This window comes from Cajanus cajan, chromosome 6 (genome assembly GCF_000230855.2).
Source record: "Cajanus cajan strain Asha chromosome 6, NIPB_CcT2T_4, whole genome shotgun sequence".
NCBI lineage: Eukaryota > Viridiplantae > Streptophyta > Magnoliopsida > Fabales > Fabaceae > Cajanus > Cajanus cajan.
The window spans coordinates 62289259-62314500 of record NC_138522.1 but is presented as its reverse complement, the minus strand read 5'-3'; the positions used below and the strand labels follow the sequence as shown (position 1 = coordinate 62314500).

The 25242-nt window shown below is 27.3% G+C and overlaps 1 protein-coding gene across 1 annotated transcript; it reads left to right on the top strand.

Annotated features, from left to right (window-relative positions):
* Positions 1-11469: 11469 nt before the first annotated feature.
* YUC5 (Flavin-binding monooxygenase family protein) lies at positions 11470-13930 on the top strand. The gene is made up of 3 exons (XM_020358263.3): positions 11470-12440; positions 12764-13135; positions 13336-13930. Exons 1-3 carry the CDS (start codon positions 11766-11768, stop codon positions 13561-13563), a joined length of 1275 nt encoding a protein of 424 aa, XP_020213852.1. The 5' UTR covers positions 11470-11765; the 3' UTR covers positions 13564-13930.
* The last annotated feature ends 11312 nt before the right edge of the window (positions 13931-25242 follow it).

Genomic DNA, 25242 nt, shown 5'->3' with positions numbered 1-25242 from the left:
AAAGCTAAAATATTTTGCATCTTATTTAAGTAAAAAAGAAAAAAAGGATTATATACTGATTTTGATCCATTTATTAAAAAAATTATAAAGTTGATAATTTATGAGGACAAATGGATACTAAAATATTAAAGATATTTAAAGTGGAGTTGTAAATTAAATATTGGATGTGTTTAGATAAACTTCTTCATAAGTATTTTTAGAGAAAAAAATAGGAAAAAAAAAACAAAATATTTTTTTTTCACAAGTTCAAGTTAATTTATAGATAAGTTAATTTGTAAAGAAAAATTATATTAACTTCTTAAACTGATAGGGTCTAATTCATTTGATTAATCAAGATGAACGAGTGTTATAAATACTTTGATATTAAATTTGATTCTCATAAATTAAAAAATCTAATTTTTTATAATTTATTTTTAACTTATACATAAAATAATTTTAACTTATGAGTAAAACTATTTTATTGTTTTAAAAATATTTTTGAAAAATTTATCGACAAACTCATCATATATTATGATTACAATATTTTGCAAAACATTTATCAAATTTTTTTCTCATTTCACTCCAACAAATCAACAAATATTACATATATAGTCACAACAAAAAATATTACTATACATAAAATATATATGTATATATAAATTTTAGTATTGATTTTTAATGAAATTTAATCTATATACTATTATGGTTTATACTTATATTTTTTAATAATATATCAATATATATTATATTCATAGTATAAATATTTTTTTTTTAATAATAAATATTATATTACTATAATATGTCTTACTACATTACAATTTTGTAAGTGTTTTTACCACCACTATTTTTCTTCTCCATTTTACCTTTTCCCTTTTGTTTCTCATACAATTTTTGCCTTTAGTTTTCAATCTTTCACCCGACACATTGAAGAGGCAAGTTGCAATTTCTTGTCAATTGGTACATGTCCAATTGCTTTTGGATAAGAAAAAAAGACAAAATTAATAGACTTGAATCTGAATAGAAATATATTTCGCATTCTAAAAATAAAAGAGCAACAATAGCTGCTTATAGCTAGCATTTTGTGCTCTGACTTGTTCATTGAGAGTTACTTTCCAATGGTTCTCAATTATTATTCAAGTTGCTAACGAATTACTTTTTCTAGAACAACATCCGTTGGAGGTGTTCTTATATCCTTGTCATTATTATTGTTATGTTTAATAAAATTATAATACATTGCATATTCTTTCTAATATAATAATAATGTGATAATAATGGGTAAGCATTACATTAATTTTAATTTTAATAGCAATCTGAATCGTAATGGTTTCCATGACAAAAATCCCACCCAAACGTATTTTAATAGCAATCATATTTACTAAGATTTGGTTCTCTCATCTCACATATCCAAACACATGCAAGAAAATATTCCGTTGTAGGAAAAGTCGGTATAATTAGTCACGAGAAGAAACAATGTAATTTTATAGTTAGTGACAAGATAAAGCATATTTTGGGAAAACGAAGATCGTATAAAATCTTTTTAAGGTTCTTATTATGACCTCATAGATTTGTTCTGATTATGGTTTTTTTATATTTAACTTCTCATGACGATTATGTTGCTCTGCCATGTGACACTCTATTGCTTGCCACTCGCGGCCATCATATCTTGTACTGTTTGTTCAAACCATCAAACTAGGGCGTCAAGATTCTCTCCTTAATTGCTTCTCATGTCAGCATTTTTCTGCTTAATAAAAACAAATTGATATTAATACTATTTCAATTAGTTATAGGTAATTATTTTATTGATAGCTTGAATGATAAAATAAATGTTAATACAATAAGTTTCGGTAGTTATAAGTTTCCAAATTTTGTTTTCTAAAAATTTGAAATCAACACGACTAAAAATGGCTTGAAATATTTTTAAAACCATTTTATCTCACTATTGAAAAAAAAAAAGTTTTATAATTTTAGTCTTCAAATTTTAGAATGAGAAATATTAACAACACATTTTTTCTCACACATAATTTTGTAAATTTCAATACATTATAACTAATACGAATAAGTATGTTAAAAAGTGTGTTGCTAGTCCTCATTTTTTAAAATTGGTTCGATTTTTCAGTATTCAACTCCTTTCTTTTTATTTTTGTTCAACCTTCCCTATTAAGATAACAAAATAGTTGGATCAATCAACTTGATTCAACCTTGCATGATATGATATAATATTATACCGATATCAAAACTTTAAATTTTGAGCATAAATTACAAAATTTAGTCTTCCCTTAGAATATATATTTTTTCATATTTTATTATTTTTATTCATTAGAATTAACCTATGTATTATTGTTGGAGTTTGTACCTTTTGAAAATCATTGAAAAACATTAAAAAAAATATATCCTTAAATTTCAATGTCATTATCTACATATTTCTTGATATACACCTACTTTCTTTTATTTTCATTATTAAGTTTCATTTACTAGAGATGATCGTATTTGAATCATATAAGATCATTATAAAAAGAAATTCTACCTTCGAGTATTTAATATAATCACATATTTAAAAATTGAATTCAAAATTTATAGTTATTTTAAAAAAAAAATTAATGCTAACTACTTTTTATTTTTCTTGAATTTGATAAAAAAATGTTAGAAAGAATAATCTTAATGCAGTCAAAATTTTAAAGAAAACTAGTTTCCAACATAATTAGTAACTAGATACTCTTATTAATATTATGATACTAGTAAAAAGGTATAATTTGTTAATAATATACTTTAATTCTAAAAAAAAAGAAAAGTGCATATTAACAGATATTTTTAATATTTGATAATATATGCAATGGTGAAGGTAAAAGTAGAGAATTGCATCGAGACAAAGTTTAATTAGAGTTATTAATTTGAGCTTAGTTTGATAGAATGATTCGACCAACCCATAAATAAGGTCAGATTGGTATGATCTACTAAGTCTGACAAGTCAAATGACTTTAGGTCAAGCTAACCCATAGGTTTACGAATTGACCTATTAAACTAATAAGCGAAATAATTTAAACTATTATCAATATGTAACTCTGTAATGTATTATAAATTAATAGAATAATATATATATAATAATAATAATAATATAATAATAAAAATAGTCTTCCACTATTGTGTATTTACTTATACAATTGTGATTACAAGTTTAAAATTAGGGTTAATTGTTGTGAAAGTCATATTGTTCTTGTTGTGTCTTTGATGACTCGACCTTATGATTTGTCTTATCTATTTTGTTTGTTAAAAAAGACAAATACATAATCACACTCAAATATATATATATATTCCTTTGTTCCCCCTCACCAAAATATATATATATATATATATATATATATATATATATATATATATATATATTCCAATTACTTTGATGTTAATAATATTTTTTAATATTTTATTTTTAAATTTATTTATTTATTAAGTATCAAGAATTTTAAGTCATTGAATGAAGACAACATTTTAATTTAAAGTAATCTTCAATCATTTTCTTTTATTATTATTATTATTATTATTATTATTATTATTATTAACTTGATAAATAATTTAAGTTTATTTTACACTTTTTTTTTTCTTTTGAAACATAATTACTCATAGCTAATTTTGAATATTAATACTTCTCATATATGAATTATCTTATTAGTTAATTGTCTTTTGATAATATTTTTTTCTGCATTCTACAAACTCTTTTTTCTTTTGTCTTTTATATTCTCATTATGTATAGGAAATCTATATATACAATATAACTTAGACTTGCAATTTGTTTTTGCTTTTGCGTATTTTTCTTCGTTTGTTTGTTTTTTTTTTATATATAAATTTTTTAATTTTTTTTTTATGAATTTTGTGATTTTCTTGAAAAAAATTTCTTCAAATTTATTATACTTTTTGAAGAAATATTATTTCTTTAAATTTTCTGAAAACCAACTTAAAGTTTTAATATTCTTTGCATATTCTCGTACAATTTTTTCTAAAATAACTTAATGTGTCTTTCAAATTTTTCAAAAAATATTTTATAAATATATTTTCTATATTCTTTTATTTAGTAGCAGGCTAAGGTATAAAACTCGTAAAAAAAATTCCTAAAAATTGTTATTAGCAAAGTAGGAAAAATTGATTAAAAACTGGTATAAAAAGATATTTAAATATCATAAAAAAGAATGATCGAATTGAGTAAATAATTAATATTTCAATATATACTTAACGTTCTCTGCAATCTGTTGGGACCCTTTGTTAATCATGAATTGAACTTAACCCTAGTCTTTTTAGTATGTTCTGATTGAACTCTAACGTTTAAAATATTATACGCGTCACGTCTGTTTTCCTAACTATCATACCTAAAAAATAGCTAAAAGGGATGATTTATATTCCCCTGTTGACCTAGAACCTGAAATTTGTGATGACCCTACCTAACAAAGTGTGACAAAATTAAGGGGTGAAAATATTAAGGAATAAGGACACGACAGATATCCAATTGCCTCAAAATTCACTGGATCTACACAGCTAGTACACTTTTTAACAAATTTCTTTTATAAAAATATTTATTTTATGTAAATGGTCAATTATAGCATTTTTCATTATATATATATATATATATTTTGGTCCGTCACTGGAGTATCCAGGACCGATAGTTTAACGCGGCTGCATACACAAGACAGGATTCGAACTTCTGACCTTGCTTAAGCGTGGATTAACCCCTAGCACTGAACCACATGCTTGGGATTTATATATATATATATATATATATATATATATATATATATATATATATATATATTTTTTTTTTTTTTTTTTTTTTTTTTTTTTTTTTACGGATAAATGTTTTTAATTTAACAATAAATTCTGATGATTGAAGCTGGCTTGAAAAACTTCCATAATTTGGGAAGTATATACCAAACTTTTGCAACTTTTTAATGACCAAAACCTCATCTAGTAATTTTTTTTTATACCATAAATCCATTTCCGTGCTTCATTTGGATCTATATATATTTTTATTATTAAAGTGACATCGATCATTAATCAAATTTCTAACTACACAGTGAAACACAAGAAGATAGATATTGCAAACAAAAACAAATGGAGATTTGATTGTGTTCTTTTAGATCTTTTCATCACAAATCTTTTAGAAAATTAACACGAGTTAAATATATCAGGTTAAACCCTAAATATATCAAAGGCCAATTTATAAATCAACTCGCACTTAGATAGAACTATATAAAGTTACATCCTACATTAGTAAACACTTTTATGAAATACGCATTTTGGAAAACAAAATGTTTAATCACGTGTTCATCTTCTATAGCGTTGATGAAAATAAAAAGTTAGTGAAAAGAGTAATAAAAAAAGGTTTAATTAAATATATTTGTTTTCTTTCAAATATAATAGTTGTGTAATAATAATTTATTAAATTTTAATTGAGTAATTTTAGTCTTTTAATTGTGTAATTTTGTTCTGTGAGTAATTTTAATTTCTTAAATATCACAATTGTGTAATTTTAATATTTTAGATATTGTAATTATACAATTTTTTATATGAATTTAAGTTAAATATATTGTTGGGAACCTTACTTTATTTTTGAATATGAACATGTGTGAGTATTAAATATTACGTTAAATGTTATTTTTGTTTTAACACGTATATTTTGATAAGACATTTCTCTCTCTTTTTTTTTTATTTTACTTTTTTGTACTTTTACCCCATAGGCCATAGCATGTATATATGTTGACTATTCAGAAAAAAAATTTGTATATATTGACTTTTAATCTCTACAATGATGTCTTCACTTGGATCAGTTTGTGTAAAGTTATTACAAACTCTCTAGTCTTTATGCTTAATTAAAAGACATATTCTTCAAAATTTACAGTTGCAATTTCTTGATTATTCTTTGTCTACTTCCGACTACAAAAATTTTTCCCACACTTTTTTTTTTCTTCCAAAGCACAAGTTTCAATCCACTCTTTTAATGTGTTTGATAGCATCGAAGAAGTGAGAAGAATGAAGAGATATGTGGATAATTGTTGTAGATAAATAATCCGGGAACACGTAAGAAACCAAGAATTACGTACACACAAAAAAAAAATATAGTGTGTATTCCATCAAAAAAACTTTTACACTGTTTTTGCATGAATTTAGGAAGAATCCATATTACAAATGAAACCGAATCAATTATGTTGTTTTTTTTAATATAAAATATATTTTTTAATTTTTTTTAAATGTATATAATAAAAAATAAATAAAATATTAATAGTGATAATAATAAAATTAATATTTATTTATTATAATTATATTAAATAATCTTTATAATCTTCCTTTCAGTTCTCTTTTACTTTTCTCTTATTAAAATTTTTTAATTTTCACTCTCTTCTTCATTTTCTTTCTTTCTCTTCTCTTCTCCCTCCCCCACCTCTATTTCTTTTCTCTCTAGCAAAGCATTAAATTTTTTTTTTTCTATAACATCTTTATATCTTTTGAATAGATGACTAATTCTCCACATATATACACTTTCGGCTATTATATTTTAAAAGGTTTGATTGAGGTTTACCAAATTGAAACTTCCCATCGTTTTAGTCGGTATAATGCATGTTGGAACTATTTTAAACATTTTTATTAATACACCCTTATCTTTATTAGTTGACTAAAATTTGTTTGAAATTATAAAATTAAGTAGGCTTTCTTATTTATTTAAGATTTTACTTTTTTTCTTCTATATAGCTTATTAAAGTTTATATTTTAATTTTTATAGTTAAAAATATTTTATTTTAGTTTTTCTATATATTATTTTTTATTTTCTTTATAGTTTAATGTAAAGTTTATGAAACTATGGAGACTAAAATAAAAGAAAAACAAAATGTACAAAGACTAAACTGAATTATTTTTAATTATAGAGACTAAAAAGATAAAATTCATGAAATTATAAGAAATAGAAAAATAATTAAACTTTTATTTAAAAGTACACCTTTGATTTTCTTGTGTTTCAATAATTAATCCGGCATGGATTGACACATTTGTTAAACATCATAAACTTACACGTGAAGACAATCTGTTCAACTTTAACATGCATATTTTTTCTTTAAGAACGAAAGAGGCAAAGAGAACTTTCATTATGACTAGAACAAGCCCCCCTTTGTATTTTTATTTTTTAGTTTTTTGCAAGGGACACTACATAACCCAAAAGCTTTTTCGGGTTCACACCTTCTTATATGAATCTCAGAAATTTCTTGGCAGCAGCAAAACGATCGAAGAGATGGAACTTGGGAAGTGGGACTGGGAAGTGAATAATTTATAAACAAAAAATTTGCACTACAGTGTCACCGCCATAGCCATATTCCAATGTTAATAACTTTTCTGCTTAGGTTTTAGATTTCAGAAATCAAAAGTCATGAGACCTTAAACTTCGAAGAAGCCAGCAGGCATATATATGAATATGATTTCGCCTTTCTTGACCTTTTCTTTAATTACGCGTGACTCGGTCTACTTTTCATGCAACTACTATATAGTTTATATAATACCATTACTAGCCATTGGCCTCTAGCTATATGACACCAAATAAAGTTTACATAAATGCATACATATTCCAAAAATAAAAACGCGTTTATTTTCTAAATTATTGTTAAGGAGCGATCACCAGCGCCGACTACAGAAAGTTAATTATTTATTAAGATGGCCAAAAGCCCTAGCTAGGATATGAATATATAGAAATTAAAATGTAAAAGAAAAAGGGGAAAGAGAGAATGAATAATTGGTATTTGAATCTCTCTCACATATGGGGGGGCTCCCCAAGCTGGCTGTGGAACGCAGTGCAAGGGAAGCTTAGGGATAAGAAATGATAACACATATCCCTATCATATCATGCATATGAGATATGGGTGGCTAATTAAAAGGAACATATATCAATGTATATTCATATAGCTTAATTTGGTGTGTAGCCATTTGGAGGATTGCATTTGATCATATTACTGGAGCAAGGTTGGAATGATGCCATTCATTCCAAAGCATATTTAATAATTAATATGTATACTTTAGAGAAACGCCAAGGTCGTACCTTACAATCCTTTCATGAAAAGGAGAGACTCCTATGAAGTTCAAGGCCTCATGCACATGCTTCCCTCTCCCTCCCATGAAATTTTAACCACTTTGAGAAGTGGAGGAGGTGTGGGGTACTCCCAAAAAAAGTTCTTCACATAAAGCCACAAACTTGTACTTCCATCTTCGTGTTATGGCCTATACATAATAATAATAATAATAATCACGAGTTATATATCATTAATTAAAGTAGTTAGATGAGTTAGGTAGTTGGTTTTATTAACAACACTTCACTGTCAACTCATTAAACCTAGCTATACTTTAATTAAGTTAATCATATACTACTATACTTTTTGATTAGCATGGACGTTGAATTATGTATATAATTAGTTAAGGTTATTTACAACACACCGAAAGTGACATTCTTCAATCATTTCTAGGTATATATTATAATGGATGAAGCTAGCACATTAACTTAGAGATTCATATGTCCTTTCAATGAGGGAGAAACTATACGTGCAAGTAGCCTATAGGAATAGGATAATCGGATTATGTCGTAAAAAGCTAATGGTCCAAAATCCAAACTAAGAACTATCTAATCTACACTCTAGTACTACGCGGGCGTAGCGTTTGTTTGTTTTAATCATTTTTCATCATTTTCCCACCATCAAATAATATATATTCTCGACGCGCAAAGATGTATCTTTTTTAATTAGTACTTTATAAACAATATTAAGTAAAGAGTGACATTTTAAATATCTTTTTAAAATATAATTTTTAAATTTTATTTAATAATTTAGGAATTATCTTTAAATATTTTTAGGATTTAGAGTTATTTTTTTTTTTTTAGCATAAGTGTTTATGAGACACTGTGAATAATTTTAAAATAAAAACGTTTTTTCATTTTTTAATATATTGTAAGTTTTTTTTCTTTCGTTAAATATTCTTGAACACCGACTTCATATTTATTTCTATAAACATCACTAGACATACAATTATAATAAGTGAAAAAAAATTATTTGGACGAAGGAGTTTTCTTTTCATTGCTCCCTTGTAAAGTTTCATGAAGGAGTTTTCTTTTCATTGCTCCCTTGTAAAGTTTCATTATTTGCTAAAGAAAAATACTGTTATTGTACGATAAAATTTATTATATATAACTTTTATTTTACTTATTTAGCAAGTCTGCATATATATAGTTTACAACTTTAGTTAATAATGAAGAGTGTGTATATTTTAATAAAATAATTATATTTGAGTCAAATAAGAATAAATATAAAAAAAAATATATGTTAAACTTGACAAATCAATTTATCTAGCTCATAGTCAAAATAGTTGAGATTAGATAGTATGTCCACCACTAACCCGTTATAACCTATAGAGCTCCTCACAAGCTATCCATCAAGTCAAAATGTTTAATGTGTTTAAAATTTAAGTTTTGTATGTTAATGTATAACTAAATTTTGTTGAGAAAATATTTATTGTTATATGCGTAAAAGTTATCAAATATTAGGGAAAAAATTATATATACTTTTAAGTTTTTAAATACAATTAATTTTCTATATAACGAAATAAAAAATAATAATTTTATTCTAAGCATAATAATAAGTTATTTACATACTTTATATCAGTTAACTAAATTTGGCTGCTTGAGTTAATATCCAATGAAAATATTAGATTTTTTTATATAGTTTTTGACAAGTCAATTCACCAATTTGTTCTTAAGTAGGGCAAATTAAGATTTTTAAGTCGCTATTACTGACCCTACTCATTCTGTTTGTGGCAAACTATTAACAAATTCGGTCAAATTAGAGCAAGTTATTAGTTTATTTTATCACCTCTAGATATATGATCTTTAATTATAAATGACAAAAATTCTCTTTTTAAGTATTTAATACAATTGTATGCTCATAATTTGAACTTAAATCTATATAAATTAGTACGTGCTAAATTGTGTTTAATTGTGTGAAGAGCGTTTAAAACAACATATTCATTATTGAGTCTTGGAATTTAGACACTTTTAAATTGTTAGACTCCCCTAATGGCATCTACAAAATGACAAAATGAAGTTGATTCAACATTAAAATAGTAATTAGGAAAAATAAACCAAATAAAAATAGGTGTACAAAAGACATTTATATCTGATTGTGAGTGTTGAATGTTATTTCACAAAATTAACTTAGTATATATGTTGTTGAGTTACTAAATTGAAAAGCAAGGAAAGTAATATAGCAGAAACAGATATTAGAGGAGGTGAGGGAGTAGATTTTATTGGTATTTAGTTGAAAGGCAGAAAAGGAGTATGAGAGTGAAGAAGATGGGTTAACGTAGAGATGGCAAGTGTGGGGTGTGAAGTTGAGGTTGGCAGAGTGGGCGAAAACAGCTCTATAAGTGGCAATGCCAATGGTTTTATGCATTTGGGTCCCCCCAACACCCTCTCCTTGCTCCTTCTCTCATCCCCTCCACGTGGGTCATCTTACTTACCTCTCATCTTGCCACCTCATCATCACCCTACTATGCATACACAGATTTTTCTGCCAATCCTTTCATGTCCACCCACCCCTTTAATTTCTCTTAATTATTATTTCTATTAACCACTTTTCCTTCATTTGTACAAATTTCATCTCATATAATATAAATAAATTTTATGTTTGAGATATTCAATTTTTACTCTAATATGAATTTTTATATCCGGTAGTAATTATTTTCCATGGTATTCAATTGAGAATACTTGTATTCTATGAAAAATAATTATATCACCCATTAAACGATTATTGGTGATGTTTACATGTTATCTATTGTAGAGGGAATGTTAAACTTGGAACTTGAGGAATTTATACTTCTCAAATGTAATGTTTCTATTTTTATTGATAGAACCAACACTATATATTAAGCTTTTGCGTCAATTATAGTAAGTACTATTGTTTTTTATTTAATTAATTATTTTCTTGATTCATGGAGTTTCCTTTCGCTTTTGTGGACCCGAAGAATCAGATGAGGATGACATGTCATCATCATTGCCTCCTAATTCTCCTTCCATTAAGTTTGACTATTAGCTTATTATTAAACACCCCTCCGCTTTCCTAAATTAACCTTCTAAACCCTAAACTTATATTATTGGATTTTACGCACTCACCCCTCTCAACTGTTGATTATTACGCTTTGCAAAGATGAAAATTTCATGCCTCTACCTAACTTAATCAATACATAGAAAATACTGATTTTTTATTAAGGAAAAAGAAGCCCCGTTGTGATTGTGATGATGAAGGAAAACTTTCCAGGGAATTGAAAGAATAAATTCTCGCAAAATTATTTGCCAATCCTCGCACAATTTCTTTAACAATCACAACATAGTAGGATCTAATAAAATAATCAAACAGAATATAACGTTATAAAATATTCACATACCGAAAACAAAAACAACGTTCTAAAATACGAGAAGAAGTGGCTTATCATGATTTGACAATCAAAAATGTTATAGGAGAAAAAGAAAAGTAGTCTAAACTAAAAAAGGGGGGTTTTGAATATTATTTAAAAGAAGAAGAAAATGACGTAATAGTTTAATGCAGAAGAGCATTAACTGAGGAGTCCATCACATGCACCTATCATGGCCAATCCCCTATTTAAGCTCTTGAACCTCTCCTCTTTCATTCATTCCAAAACTCACATAACATTCACATTTGAACACCAAAGTTTTCATATCTCAAGTCCTCTGAAAACACTTTAGAAAACAATCCAAAGCACAGAAAATGGACAACTTGTTTCGCCTAGTAGACCACGAAGACTTGTTCTCTCGTCGTTGCATTTGGGTCAACGGCCCTGTGATCGTAGGTGCAGGTCCTTCAGGGCTAGCCACAGCAGCATGCCTTAGAGAACAAGGGGTACCCTTCATGGTTCTCGAACGTGCAGATTGCATAGCCTCACTGTGGCAAAAACGCACCTACGACAGACTCAAACTCCACCTCCCTAAGCAATTCTGCCAGCTCCCTAAACTAGCCTTCCCCCAACACTTCCCCGAGTACCCCACAAAGAAACAGTTCATAGAGTACCTAGAATCCTACGCTAACCACTTCGACATCAACCCTCAGTTCAACCAGTGTGTTCAGTCCGCAAGGTACGATCAGACTAGTGGCTTGTGGCGTGTCAAGACCGTTTCCTCCTCTTCTGGCTCCTCACGCAACGAGGTTGAGTACATTTGCAGGTGGCTTGTCGTGGCCACTGGGGAGAATGCTGAGTGTGTTGTGCCTGAGATTGAAGGGTTGACTGAGTTCAAAGGTGATGTCATCCATGCCTGTGATTACAAGTCGGGGGAACCCTTCAAGGGGAAGAAGGTTCTTGTTGTTGGATGTGGCAATTCCGGCATGGAGCTCTCACTTGACCTTTGCAACCACCATGCCTCTCCATCCATGGTTGTTCGCAGCTCGGTAAGTTTAATTCTCATGCACCGTCACTATTATTAACTAATCATATAATTATTATAAAAGTCATCACTGTTATTAACTAATCAGAAATTATTCATCAGGTGACTTTTAAGATAATTATTATAAAAGTTATTTGAATGATGAATGATGATTAGTTTACGCTGTCAATTAATCAAAATCATTGGTAAGAGGACTTTTAAAGTAGTTGCTTTGAAAGTTAAGAAAATTGCTTTATACAGATGACATGTGATTGGATGACACATAAGAAAAAGAAGAACATGTTTTGAGAAAGGAATCTAACAGGGGTGTTCTGTTTTTGGATACAGGTTCACGTGTTGCCTAGAGAAGTGTTTGGGAAATCGACGTTTGAGTTGGCGGTTATGCTGCTGCGATGGCTGCCACTATGGCTTGTGGACAAGATTCTCTTGATCTTGGCTTGGTTTGTTTTGGGGAACATAGAGAAGTTGGGGCTGAAAAGGCCTTCAAAGGGTCCTTTGGAGCTGAAGAACACAAAGGGGAAGACCCCGGTTTTGGACATTGGTGCCTTGGAGAAGATTAGATCCGGTGAAATAGAAGTGGTACCAGGGATCAAGAGGTTCAACAATGGTGAAGTTGAGTTTGTTAATGGTGAAAAGATCGATATTGATGCAGTGGTGCTTGCAACCGGTTACCGCAGCAACGTCCCTTCTTGGCTTCAGGTGAGAATATGTTCTAGATCAGTTACTTTCTTTTAATAGAAAACTGTTAATTGTCAGTTCAGAAAGCGTTTCGGGGCAGATTGATTTTGTCCTTTTTAACTTTTTTCTTTTTGTTTTAGAAGCTTCTTTTCATCAGCGAAATTTAATAGTAATTTTTTTGTATCAGTGAATTAATGTTGTTTGGGTTAATATATGTGCAGGAAGGTGAATTTTTCTCAAAGAGTGGATACCCAAAAATGCCATTTCCTCATGGTTGGAAGGGAAATGCAGGGCTTTATGCTGTGGGGTTCACAAAGAGAGGGCTCTCTGGTGCTTCTTCTGATGCTGTGAAAATTGCTCAAGATATTGGCCAAGTTTGGAAGAATGAGACTAAGCAAAAGAAACAACGCACTACAGCTTGTCATAGACGTTGCATTTCCCAATTCTAAAATGCTAAATCAAAAGGACATGACATGACATGACGTGATGACTACCTAGCTAGTGATGATTTCTTTTAATTAGTCTCAGGAATTTTGTTGTTGTATACACAAAATAACAGTATCTTGTAAAAATACACAGTTACACACCCAAAAACAAAATATAGCACACAGATATAGAGCCCTCTCCGATGACCAGAGTTTTTGTGGATGGTCGTTTTTTTAAAACTAAGGATGATGAGGCTTTTTACCTTATTTTAGTTTCATCTCATTTTTTTCCACAAAGTTCATGTATAGTTTGTAATAAATATGTAACAAGTACAGTACGTACTTGAGTGATCTATTTCAATGCTAGAATTTCAACTTCGACCAGTTTGAATCTCTCTCTTTTGGTAAAGATTTAAAGGTAATTTGTGTCGGTAGAATTTCCCCTTTTGGGTGATGAAGTTAATGTCATTGATTCGTAGTGAAAAGTTTTTCACTTTGATACACACATATAGCCAGCATGGAAGAATATAAGGATCGAATATACGAGTTTAACAGCCAATAGTATTTGGTTGCATATAGCAATCCCAAAATTTGATGAAGAGAAAAGTGGAAAGGTCATTAACTGCTTTCTATTTTGAGGCCTTTGTCTTAGATTATCAAATCCTTTTTCCCTTCTTTCTTATCACTTGATTCCATAAGCAAGGAAAGTAGTGAGGAATTCAAAGCAACATAACCGATTGAAAACTGGTGTGTGTTGCATTAAATGGTTCATGTGATGGAAGGTCTAATATCCTGTTCATCTGACACATGTGCAAATATAGATGTTGTAACTTACGTTGTCTTTTCTCAAAATAGCAGAGATGTTATATCCTGAAACAGATTCAGTGTTTGTGATTGACAACTTGGTCATCAACTTCTAACATCAGATGAGTGGGGGCCATCCCTCTCTCTTGGCCAAAGATGGTTGCATAAATAGTCCTTTTAATATTGCTATAATGGGTTCAATCCACGTAAAGAAATGCTGAGATGTTACAAAACTAATACTGCTACACTGCACATGCCTAAAGGTTAGAGCCACAAAGTTCTTGCTGTAAATTACAGTCAAACCATTTCAGTACAGCATAATTCCAAACTACATTGAATACAGTTCACATCATGAGTTGGAATTTAATTAACAAGCCAGAGTTCAGAATGAATTGTTTCAGGTGTATTGCATAAAAGAAAAAAAATATCTTGTTCACCTAAAAAATTCTGTTGATGGTGGTTTGTGGATAAAAAAAATAATTTTTACATTCTGTGTACATGCTTCGTAAAATAAATGAGGGATAAAAGAAACAAAAGGAAAAAAACATAGGTGTAATGAAAAAGAAAAGGATGTATATAATGTGAACAAATCAAGATTTGTAATAACAAATCATTTATAACACAGTTACCATTCCGTTTGATTTCACAGAGTGGAAAACATTTAAGGGATAACTTGGAGAGAACGAATTAAGAACATGTAGATTTCACTCAAAATTTCTTCTCTTCAATTTGAAACCATTTAACAGATAACTTAATCATTCTGCTCTGTATTTTTATTTCATGAACACTTTGGTCTTTTAAACTGTAACACAATTTCTCACATTTTCTCTTTTCTTTCTTTCCTTCCATATATAGAGATGTTTCAATAATATTTAAAAGAAATAGTTATCTACTAACTATGTCTTACTAACTTGTTAGTAAACTTTCTGTTTTCTAAGTTTTTATGTACAACTTTGCTCAAAGAAAAAATAGGACAAGCAAGGAAAATGCTCTCGATAATTAATTAAGTATTGGAAAAAGATGTTATATTATGTAAATTTTAATTTTTTATGGTCAAAAATATAATTTCAAAAAATAATTATATAGACTAGTAAGCAACACTAACTTTTAGTAAATTTCCTCGATCCATGTATATATATAAATTAGAATAGTTATTTTGAATGAGAATGTTTTTAAAATTATTCTTAAATTAATGTATTTTTAGTTGATTTTATTTATTAAGAGTGTTTTTAGATTTTTTTTCCCATCTCTTTCAATTCATCTTTTTATTTTTAAAATTTAATTTTGATATTTTATTAAGAAATATCAATAATTGCTTTTAGAAAAAGAATAAATAATTAAAAGTAATCTTGTATTATAAAATAATTTTTATATTATAAATCTAAAATTGTATGTTGAATTTTTTTATTATAAATTATTGCTATATAAAATAAATATTTATCATGTTCGATCATTATATATACTGAAATATTAGTATTTATATATATATATATATATATATATATATATATATATATATATATATATAAGTACGTTTTATTTATGGAAATATATGTGATTTTGTTAAAATGACATTTAATGTGATCTTAATTATTTTGTTGCTAAAATAAATAAAAATACTTGTAATAAATTTTACCAATTTTTTTTTATCATTTTCCTCCGTTACATCACTCATTTTATTTGACATTACTTTTTTTTCTCTCTTAAATAGTAGGAATTGTTGTAAAAATAAAATTATCCAACACTAAAGATGATCAATTTTATTTTTTTATATAAAAGATAACCAATGCTGACACACCATTTTCTTTTACAATTATGATGACTTTTTTTTCTTCTCATCACCAAAGAGTATTTTTTATTGAATATAAAAATAATCTTCTCTAAAATTTGATAAACATTAAATAGATAAACATCTTCTCTCAACTTATTTTTTTATAGTATTCGCAAGAACTAAAATTTAATTCATGATCACTTAATTAAATGATATCGGTCTTTCATTACTCACACTAATCCAAGTTGATAATTATTCAATTATAATGATTTTTTTTATAATTTAATTATGCACAAAAGTACAAGTTATGCGTTGTAATATTGATTTTTCCCACTATTAAATATTTGAATAAATGTCGTTGTACTTTTTAAATTCAAAAAATGAGAAGAATCTAGAATAAATTAATGAAGATAAAAAAATAAAAAGAAAATAAATTTATAAATTATTCCAATTAATTTATAAAAATAATATTAAGTTAAATTTTTTAAATGATCTCTCCTATCAAATAAATTTATTTTACTCAAACTAATTTATAAGTTTTTCAAAAAAAAACTAATTTATAAGTTAATCATAAAGTTATAAGCTTCGATTCTCAAATTAATACACTGTGAAACACATTCATGATTAAAAGAACTTAACAAATTATATCCATGGATATAAGTTGTGATAATATTACTTCTACAACAACTACTACTATTACTGTTATACTTGTATAATATAATAGTAATAATATTATTAATAATAATAATTTTGATGAAGTTGGTCTCAATGCTAAAGCCTAAGACTCTCTGACCCATTGCACTAGGCTATGAACTGTAAACAAACTGCATTTTATCTATTCTTATCAAACTCAAAGACTGAACCAAAGTCAAATAAACAGTAAATATTTAGAACATAAAATAGGTCGAATACACTGCATAACATCTTACCCCTAAAGAATTTACAGCAGCCCTACAAGTTTTAGGGTATATGACTCTGTGGTTAAGACACCAATCCATACAGAGTTATGTGTTTGCACGTAAAAAAATTAACAACACATCAAATAAATCAGCAGCACCTTTCAACTCCATTCATCTCTCTCCCATTCGTCAATGCCTATTGTAATCTCTAATTTCTAATCATTCCTAAACCCATTGATCGTTAGACAAGTCGTAGGATAATATAAAAAGGAAGATTCAAACTATCTAATCATTTCCTATTGATTCAAACAATCGTATAATATAATTTTCTAAATATATATTAATTTCAATCAATGTAACAAGTATATACTAAATAATTTTTAAATTTTATAAAAATTTATATTTATTAAATATTTTTAATTTAATAGCTGAATTATTAAAGTACAATATAAATCATAATTTATTGAGTGAAATACCAAAAATTACTCTTAAAGTAAGTAAATATTTTTTATATATATATAATTTTATATTAATATAAAATTGTGTATTATGATTTAAGTTAAAAGAATTTTTAATCTAATGATAAATTTGGAAAAATAACACCATCTAATTGAAAGTTACCAAATAATGTAATAACTAGTAAAAATTACACGAGCATAACTTTACAAACACACACACGTATGTATATATATATATATATATATATATATATATATATATATATATATATATATATATATATATATATATATATATATGTGTGTGTGTGTGTGTGTGTGTATGTGTATATGTGTGAGAGAGAGTATGTTTAACTTTTATCAAGTATTATATTATTCAATAATTTTAAATTAAAATGATTAATTTTTAAAATTTATATTTAGATTGAAAGTTTTCTTTTCTTAGATCATTTATATAAATTTTTATATTAATCTAAAATGATTTAGTATCTCATTCATATAAATCAAAATTAGCATAATATATATTTTAAAATATGAATAATTTTATCATCTTCTAATTATTGTTTAGTTTAAACAAAATTTGCAAAAGTATAAATTTATGAACACTTCATTTTAAAGAAGTTTTTCATTGCGGGTTCAACTCAAAATACTTACACTTCCCTTAATTTATCTGATATTAAACACTTTCAAATTTTTATTTTTTTATCTTTCCTAGGTTTGCCATATTTTCTTTCTCTTCTCTTCCACTTTTCCTCTGCCAAACACACAGTGAAACTTTAAAAGTTCATGTACTTAGCAAACAACCTACTTGACAACATACATATCTAGAATCCGTAGGCCATAGAAAATAATGTAAAACGTATAGATGCACCCTTCGCAATATGATCTGACAAGACCTAAAATTTTCAATCTTCTATTCATATAATACATATATCAATTCAAAGATGAAATGATAAGAGCCGTTCATTAACAAAGTCGATTGTTAAAATGTGAATATAACATTCATATCGTTAAGAATTCACTTGAATCTTCCATAACATGAATTTCCATCAAACTTAGAAGGATTTACTTTTTGCTCCAGGAAACCTCAAATAAGAGGCTTGTTGAGAATTCATGTTTGGAAATTAATGCTACACATTCCAAGAAATTGCAACAAATATAAATTTCACTAAGGATATGAATCGGAAGCTTCAATTGAATGAAGATGAATGTTAAAGTTATAAGGATTTTGTAGAAATTAAGAAGGAAAAAAAAAAAGCTTAAAAAAAAAACCAGTTTGTTGTATAACTTGGTCATGAAATTTGACAATAGGCATGCCTTATAACTCATATATGTGGTAGTGTACCTACAAACCGTTAACCTATATGTTTGAAAATAAATAAAATTAATAAGACTCATCTAGAGTAAGTGTTGTGAAGCCCTTTTGGGCCTAACATGTGGTCCATGTTCCTCACTCAAAATAAACGTTTAACTATTATTATTATTATTATTATTATTATTATTATTATTATTATTATTATTATTATTATTATTATTATTATCTATGTGTGTATATATGGCATTTTATGTTTATAAGTATGCAATTAATCATGTTAATTTTCTACATATTTTTCACACTTATTGACCTTATGCAAGTGTTTGAAGGTTCTCATTTTCATTGGAAATTGTTACTACTTATCAAAACCTTCTTAACCACAAGAAAAATCTATCACATTAGAAAATATTATAAAAGATCTCGCAACAATAAGAATGTTAAAAAGTGAAGGATTATCTCATAACCAACAATTAATGTCACAAGGATTTGCATTGAACAAATTCGCGACGCCATCTAATAATTAAATGTTGAAACATCTTTACGCGAAGACAAAATGTTAATTTACAATTTAAATGTAACGTCGTACAAATATTGTCATATAAATGATCGTACGTGTATCATAATTCTATTATGAACCCGATCAGTTGACAAATTTGACTAAATTGGTATACATGCAGCAGGCATATCGAGGAAGGTTAACCTTGACTGATGTTCATATGAAAGCTTACAACGCTAATTTTGCATCATTATACCAATTTGATAAGTATATATCAATTATCATCATAATAAATAATAATAAATTGAATAGAAATCTAAGCTATTGCATTTACAAGATTTGAGTTTATAATTTTATAATATAATTTTCGTACAAATATATAATTTAGTAACAGTTTGAATTTGTTCAACAATAAATATTTAAATGTAGTAAAATTAAAATAAAGCAATAAATTATTATGAGTTTGAATTTATAAGAAAAATTATTGATTTTTAACTTTTTTTATGTAAAATATTTTAACTTTTCATTCAATGTTATAAATATATAATTAATTCAACAACCCATAATTATATTTAAACTATAATTTCTTAGGAAAGAAATTATGGTTATTTAAGGAAAATCGCAAGTCTATGGTAATTTTTGTTAAATAATCCTACATTAAGATTAAGGATCAAAGTTAATTGATAAAGTTTATTCCAATTCCTTGCTAATAAATTTTATCAATGTTTTATCTAGACCATAATTTTGAATGAGACTCTCAACCTTAATTAAAAATTATGAAGCCACGGTTGATCAAATCACAACAAACATTAAGTACAAGAGTAAAATGATTAATTGAATAAATACTTTATTTTGAAGGAGAAACAAGGAAAATTATATAGTTTAAGTAACTACCTCAATCTCCAACAATAAAGAACTTAATTACTCATAATTAAGGATTACACAAGAAAAAAAATGACTTTGATTGACCTGTAATTATAAGAACCGTGAGACTCTCTCTAATCTCTCTTAAATTGTACTTGAAAAAGTAATAATGAATGATTAAGAATGGGATACAGAGACCTCCTATACAGAGATCCTATTTTTATAACAATTATGATGGGCTTTTAAGTTTGATACGTTCATTCGAAATGTTCATATAACTCTTCAAAGCGAGCATGTGTGTGTCTCTAAGGTTGTTTTCTAACTTAACTCATTAAGAGCACTCTTGTGGTAACTCACTTTGAGTGAGCTTGTATAGTCTTCTAAGATGGCTCTAAGTGAATTCTCCTAGCTTGGACGAGTCTTTTATGTGACTTGAAACAATGATTTTTCTTTGAGATTTGTATAATTTTAAAATTATTTTCTACATGTGTTATAACCTAAAAAGAAAAATATTAGAAATACCTAATATTTTAATTTTTAAAATAAAAATAACTCTTGACTAAAATAAATTGTATGCATATTTGACCATTATTGCATGCAAAACAAAAAACTACTATAACTTCGTATCTTTAAGACGACAAAATAAATTTTTTTAATGTTAAAAACTTGTTATTAATTATACATATTTAATATCTATGTAATCTTGTTCATCTTCATATATAAATACACCGAAATGGTTCATAATAGATTATACAATTGTATTAAATATTTAGAGAAAAAGTTTTATATTCCTATTTAGTTTGAACAAAATTAATTTTAGTAGAATATACATGTGATATTGTTATAAAAATACACGCGACGTAGCATGTAGAAACAACCCATATGAGTGCCCATACCAAGTTATTCAAAATATAATATAAGTTTTCATCTGAATGGCCCTTCACCACAACAAGCTGAAGGCAGTATCTGACATGGACTTGTTTTATTTTCAAACTTGACTGCATTTAACAGCTCTGCCTTGTCTACTTTCTCTTGGCCTTCATTACATGCTTCCAACCTTTTCTCATTCTATCTCTTATAAAAATGAAACACATGGGATGGCCACTATTCTTCTCCTCCACAATCACCCATCATTCTTCTTCTTCCTCAAACTACACACTCGCTCCTACTATGCAAATCTCTATTTCTTTTCTTCACATGCTAATGTCCAATCCACTCGTGCACTTGGACCTACAAAATGAAAAACATACTTCAATTGGTAAGCCTTTTGTACATGTGATAAAAAAGCATTTTCTTAAGGAATTCTTCACTAAGTAGATATGTATACCTCGCAACTACACCATATATAGCATCAAAAATACAGTCTCAAACATCAAGCTATTCATCCAATATAATCTATAATTTAAAATGTCTAAAGATTTTAAGTAATTGTGCATATACATATATGTAAGTGTGCAAAGTGTGAAGTGTACACAAGAGTCTCACATTAAATAAAGTTGGATATGTTTAGTGACATTATAAAAGAAAGATCTATAAACTCAATCCCTTAAAGTTTTAAGTTACATAAAGTGTAATATCAAACTCATTTGTGTAATTTTACTCATGCTTAGTTGATATAATTTTTTTCGATGTTTAACTCCCTTATATATCCAATAATTAGTATCAAAGTCTCTATTTTACTACTACTACTATCTTTGCACTCAAGCCAACATTGACGTTCATTAAGGTGAGCAATGAGTGTTTTTCAGTACTGCATAATCATACACTTAAGATGTTTCTGTTACTCTTTTGAAATTAAATAAAATCAAATGTTAAACAGACTTTCATTGAATCTAGAAACTTGCTTTTGTCACTTTGGATGATACTATATAATGACTGGTACTTCTACTTAATACTCACTCGGTGGGACTAGTAAAAGAAAACAACCTTAAACATATGAGACATGGCAACAAAGATTGGGTCTCATGACTGTGTTGGATAGACAACAGCTAGCAGCCCTCCTCTTCCCAGGCTGTAACCCTTAGTCAAGCAGACCTAGTTGTCAGCCCATTTCCTGTTTAATATAGGACAATTGTTCTGTATCACTATCCCTCTAATAAGGTCGAATCTCTCAAATAAAGTTGTGAAATATTCGACCATGCATACAAGAGCTAGGATCGGAGTTCAAAGTTATATACCAACTCACGCCAAAGAAACTCCATCGTGAAAATAGACATTATTCTATATATATGTATGGTAATACTAAATTATTATGTGTACAGGGCAGGGAGTTGTTTTAACTTTTAAGAACCATTAGTTGATTCCGACACACAAGAACTCTAAGAACAATATTCTCATTGTTAGCAATAAATACAGATTGAATCCACAAAATGCCTTTCTACATGGTAGTGTTTGGTGTTGATTATAATGATTCAGTCCTAGTTATATATATAGTTATATAATTCTAATCTAGTTTATAAGTTTGCTCTTAATTGATTTTATAGGAAGAAACATGATATCATCTTATAAATATCTAAGATATATATTTTAACATGCACCAACGTCGACATAGAAAGACTGGAATAATGATTTCTTAGAATGTGGGATTGCTATATAATTGATTATAATACGACTCACATCTATATAAATAACATAAGATGAAACTTTATAAGGTCGGTCTACAATTCCAAGTGAACATTGCAATTCAGCTATGAATACTTCTTTTATATAACAGTTTTTTTGTTTCTACTTTTGTAAAGAGATCTTTGTTCCTTAATTATTTTGCCACTCCCAATTATCTTTTTAATAAAATATATTTATATATTATAATAAAATGGAGAAATATATAGAGTCACATAACACCTTTCCCTGAAATATGATAATAGAAATTAAGTGTCTTATTATATAGACAATTGCACATAAAGAAAGATAAGGGTAGGATGAAAATACTAAAAGAAAGAGAGGAAAAGGGAGAAATAAAAAAAGAAGGAAAAAGATTACAAAAATTGTAAAGAAATGAAAGAAAATAAGAGATACTTTAATATATCTAAAATATATTATTCTGTCCAGTGTCCATGAACAAATCAACCTCATCACTTAATGTTAGTTGGGCCGACATAAATTGAGAGAAATGTCCAATAGAAGAAACCAAGTTGATCCATAGAACTAATAATATACGTGTGGACAGTTATGGTTGACCGAAAATAAAATCAGCTTCTTGACTATATTATAACTTGTTAATTTCATCCGTCCACATTCAAACTCATTTCCTAATTTTGCTGGGGCCAACATTGATGTGTTCGTGATAAGATTTTAAATGGGACAAACAAAGAAGATAGAACTAATAATAGACATGTGAAACACTTGCTCGTTTGAAATTTAAAAAAAAATTGGCTCACATATATATTATCATGGCTTAATTAATTGCATTTTTGTTGCTTCGGGTAGAGTACTACTATGCAATTTTAACCCTCAAGCCCATTTTGTGTAAGTTAAGTACTTTGTCAATTTTATTAAATATTTACAGATTTTGTTATATAGCATGTCTGACACACTTGCTGACGTGCTTGTTGTTAAATAGTTATAAAAAAAATATTTCTAGATATATTTTATATCTTGATAGGCTTTCCATTTCCATGGTAAAAGGAGAGTAACATTCTCATATATATATATATATATATGAGTTAATCATTCATACACTGTTAGTATAAAAAAATATTTTACACTGGTAATCAATCATATATTTTAATAGTGTCATGTCAGTTACTCATTTAATAAAATAAAATAATTTAAAAGATATAATTGGTTGTCAGTGTAAAAAAATTTACATTGACAGTATATAAGTAATTAACTATATATATATATATATATATATATATATATATATATATATATATATATATATATATATATATATATATATATATATATATTTCACATTTCTTTACACATTTTCAATTTTTAAATAAATAAAAAATATTTTTTTCCAAAAGTAATAAGTGTCAGTCAAACATGTGCATAGGAATAATATTTCTAGATATAATATTCCTAAATTCTCAAGAATAAAATTCTATATTTTGAAACAAACGTCATTGATTACCCAAAAAACCAAAATTAAAAAGGTTTCCAAAGAAAACAAACGCCCCCACTTCCAACCCAGTGTCTTTAAGACCCAAGTTCAAATTAGTGAATCAGGCCTGAAGCCCAAACGAAGGTCTCAGACACTGAGTCAAGCCTTGAACAAGAAAATTTTAATTTAAATATTAACACAAATACGTTTTTAATCTATCAAATTTAAAGGTAAATCTAATTTTAGTCCTTTAAATTTAAAATTAATCTTTTTAATCATTATAATTTTAATAAAATTTATTCTAGTCAATTTTTTTAAAAATATTTGTCAAATATTATTACACAATCTACTTACTAATATATCTTTAATGAAAATATGACATTAAATTTAATTAATATTACATAATTATCTCATTTTTTTTACTTTCAAATGTATTATCAATGATTTAAGAGACTAAAAGAAGATTTTTCAAAATTACAAACATTAAAGATAATAATTTTAAATTTAAGAGATTAAAAATGAATTTATTCTAAATTTAAGGAGCCAAAAATATATTTAAACCTTAAATATATTATAAATTTATAATTTTAAATTTACAACCGCATTAAATATTCAAGAGAAAAATTTGTCGCTCACATTGATATTACCAATTTAATAGTATCTCCCAAAGCCTACCAAAGTGAATAGGTAAATGATTCCATGTAGAACACAACCTGAACTGCAATTTGGGGAAAATAAATCGTATTAGTATTACCTTCTATAGAAAATAAAAATATATAATCTACATAAATCTATTTAGTACTATGGATTGGGCTTGTGAATAGACAATTCGGATATAAATGGGTTGTTGTGTGCCACACCAGACTTGGGCCAAGACAAAGCGTAACTAATTTAAGCCAGATGTTAAACACACCTCCACTCTCGTATAAACACATTCCCATTTTAAAAAATATATATATAAAATGTCTAAATTACCCTTTTAAAAAAAATTTAATTCATAAATTTACACCTCTCTTCTCCGCACCCCCCTTCCCCGCACCCCCACACC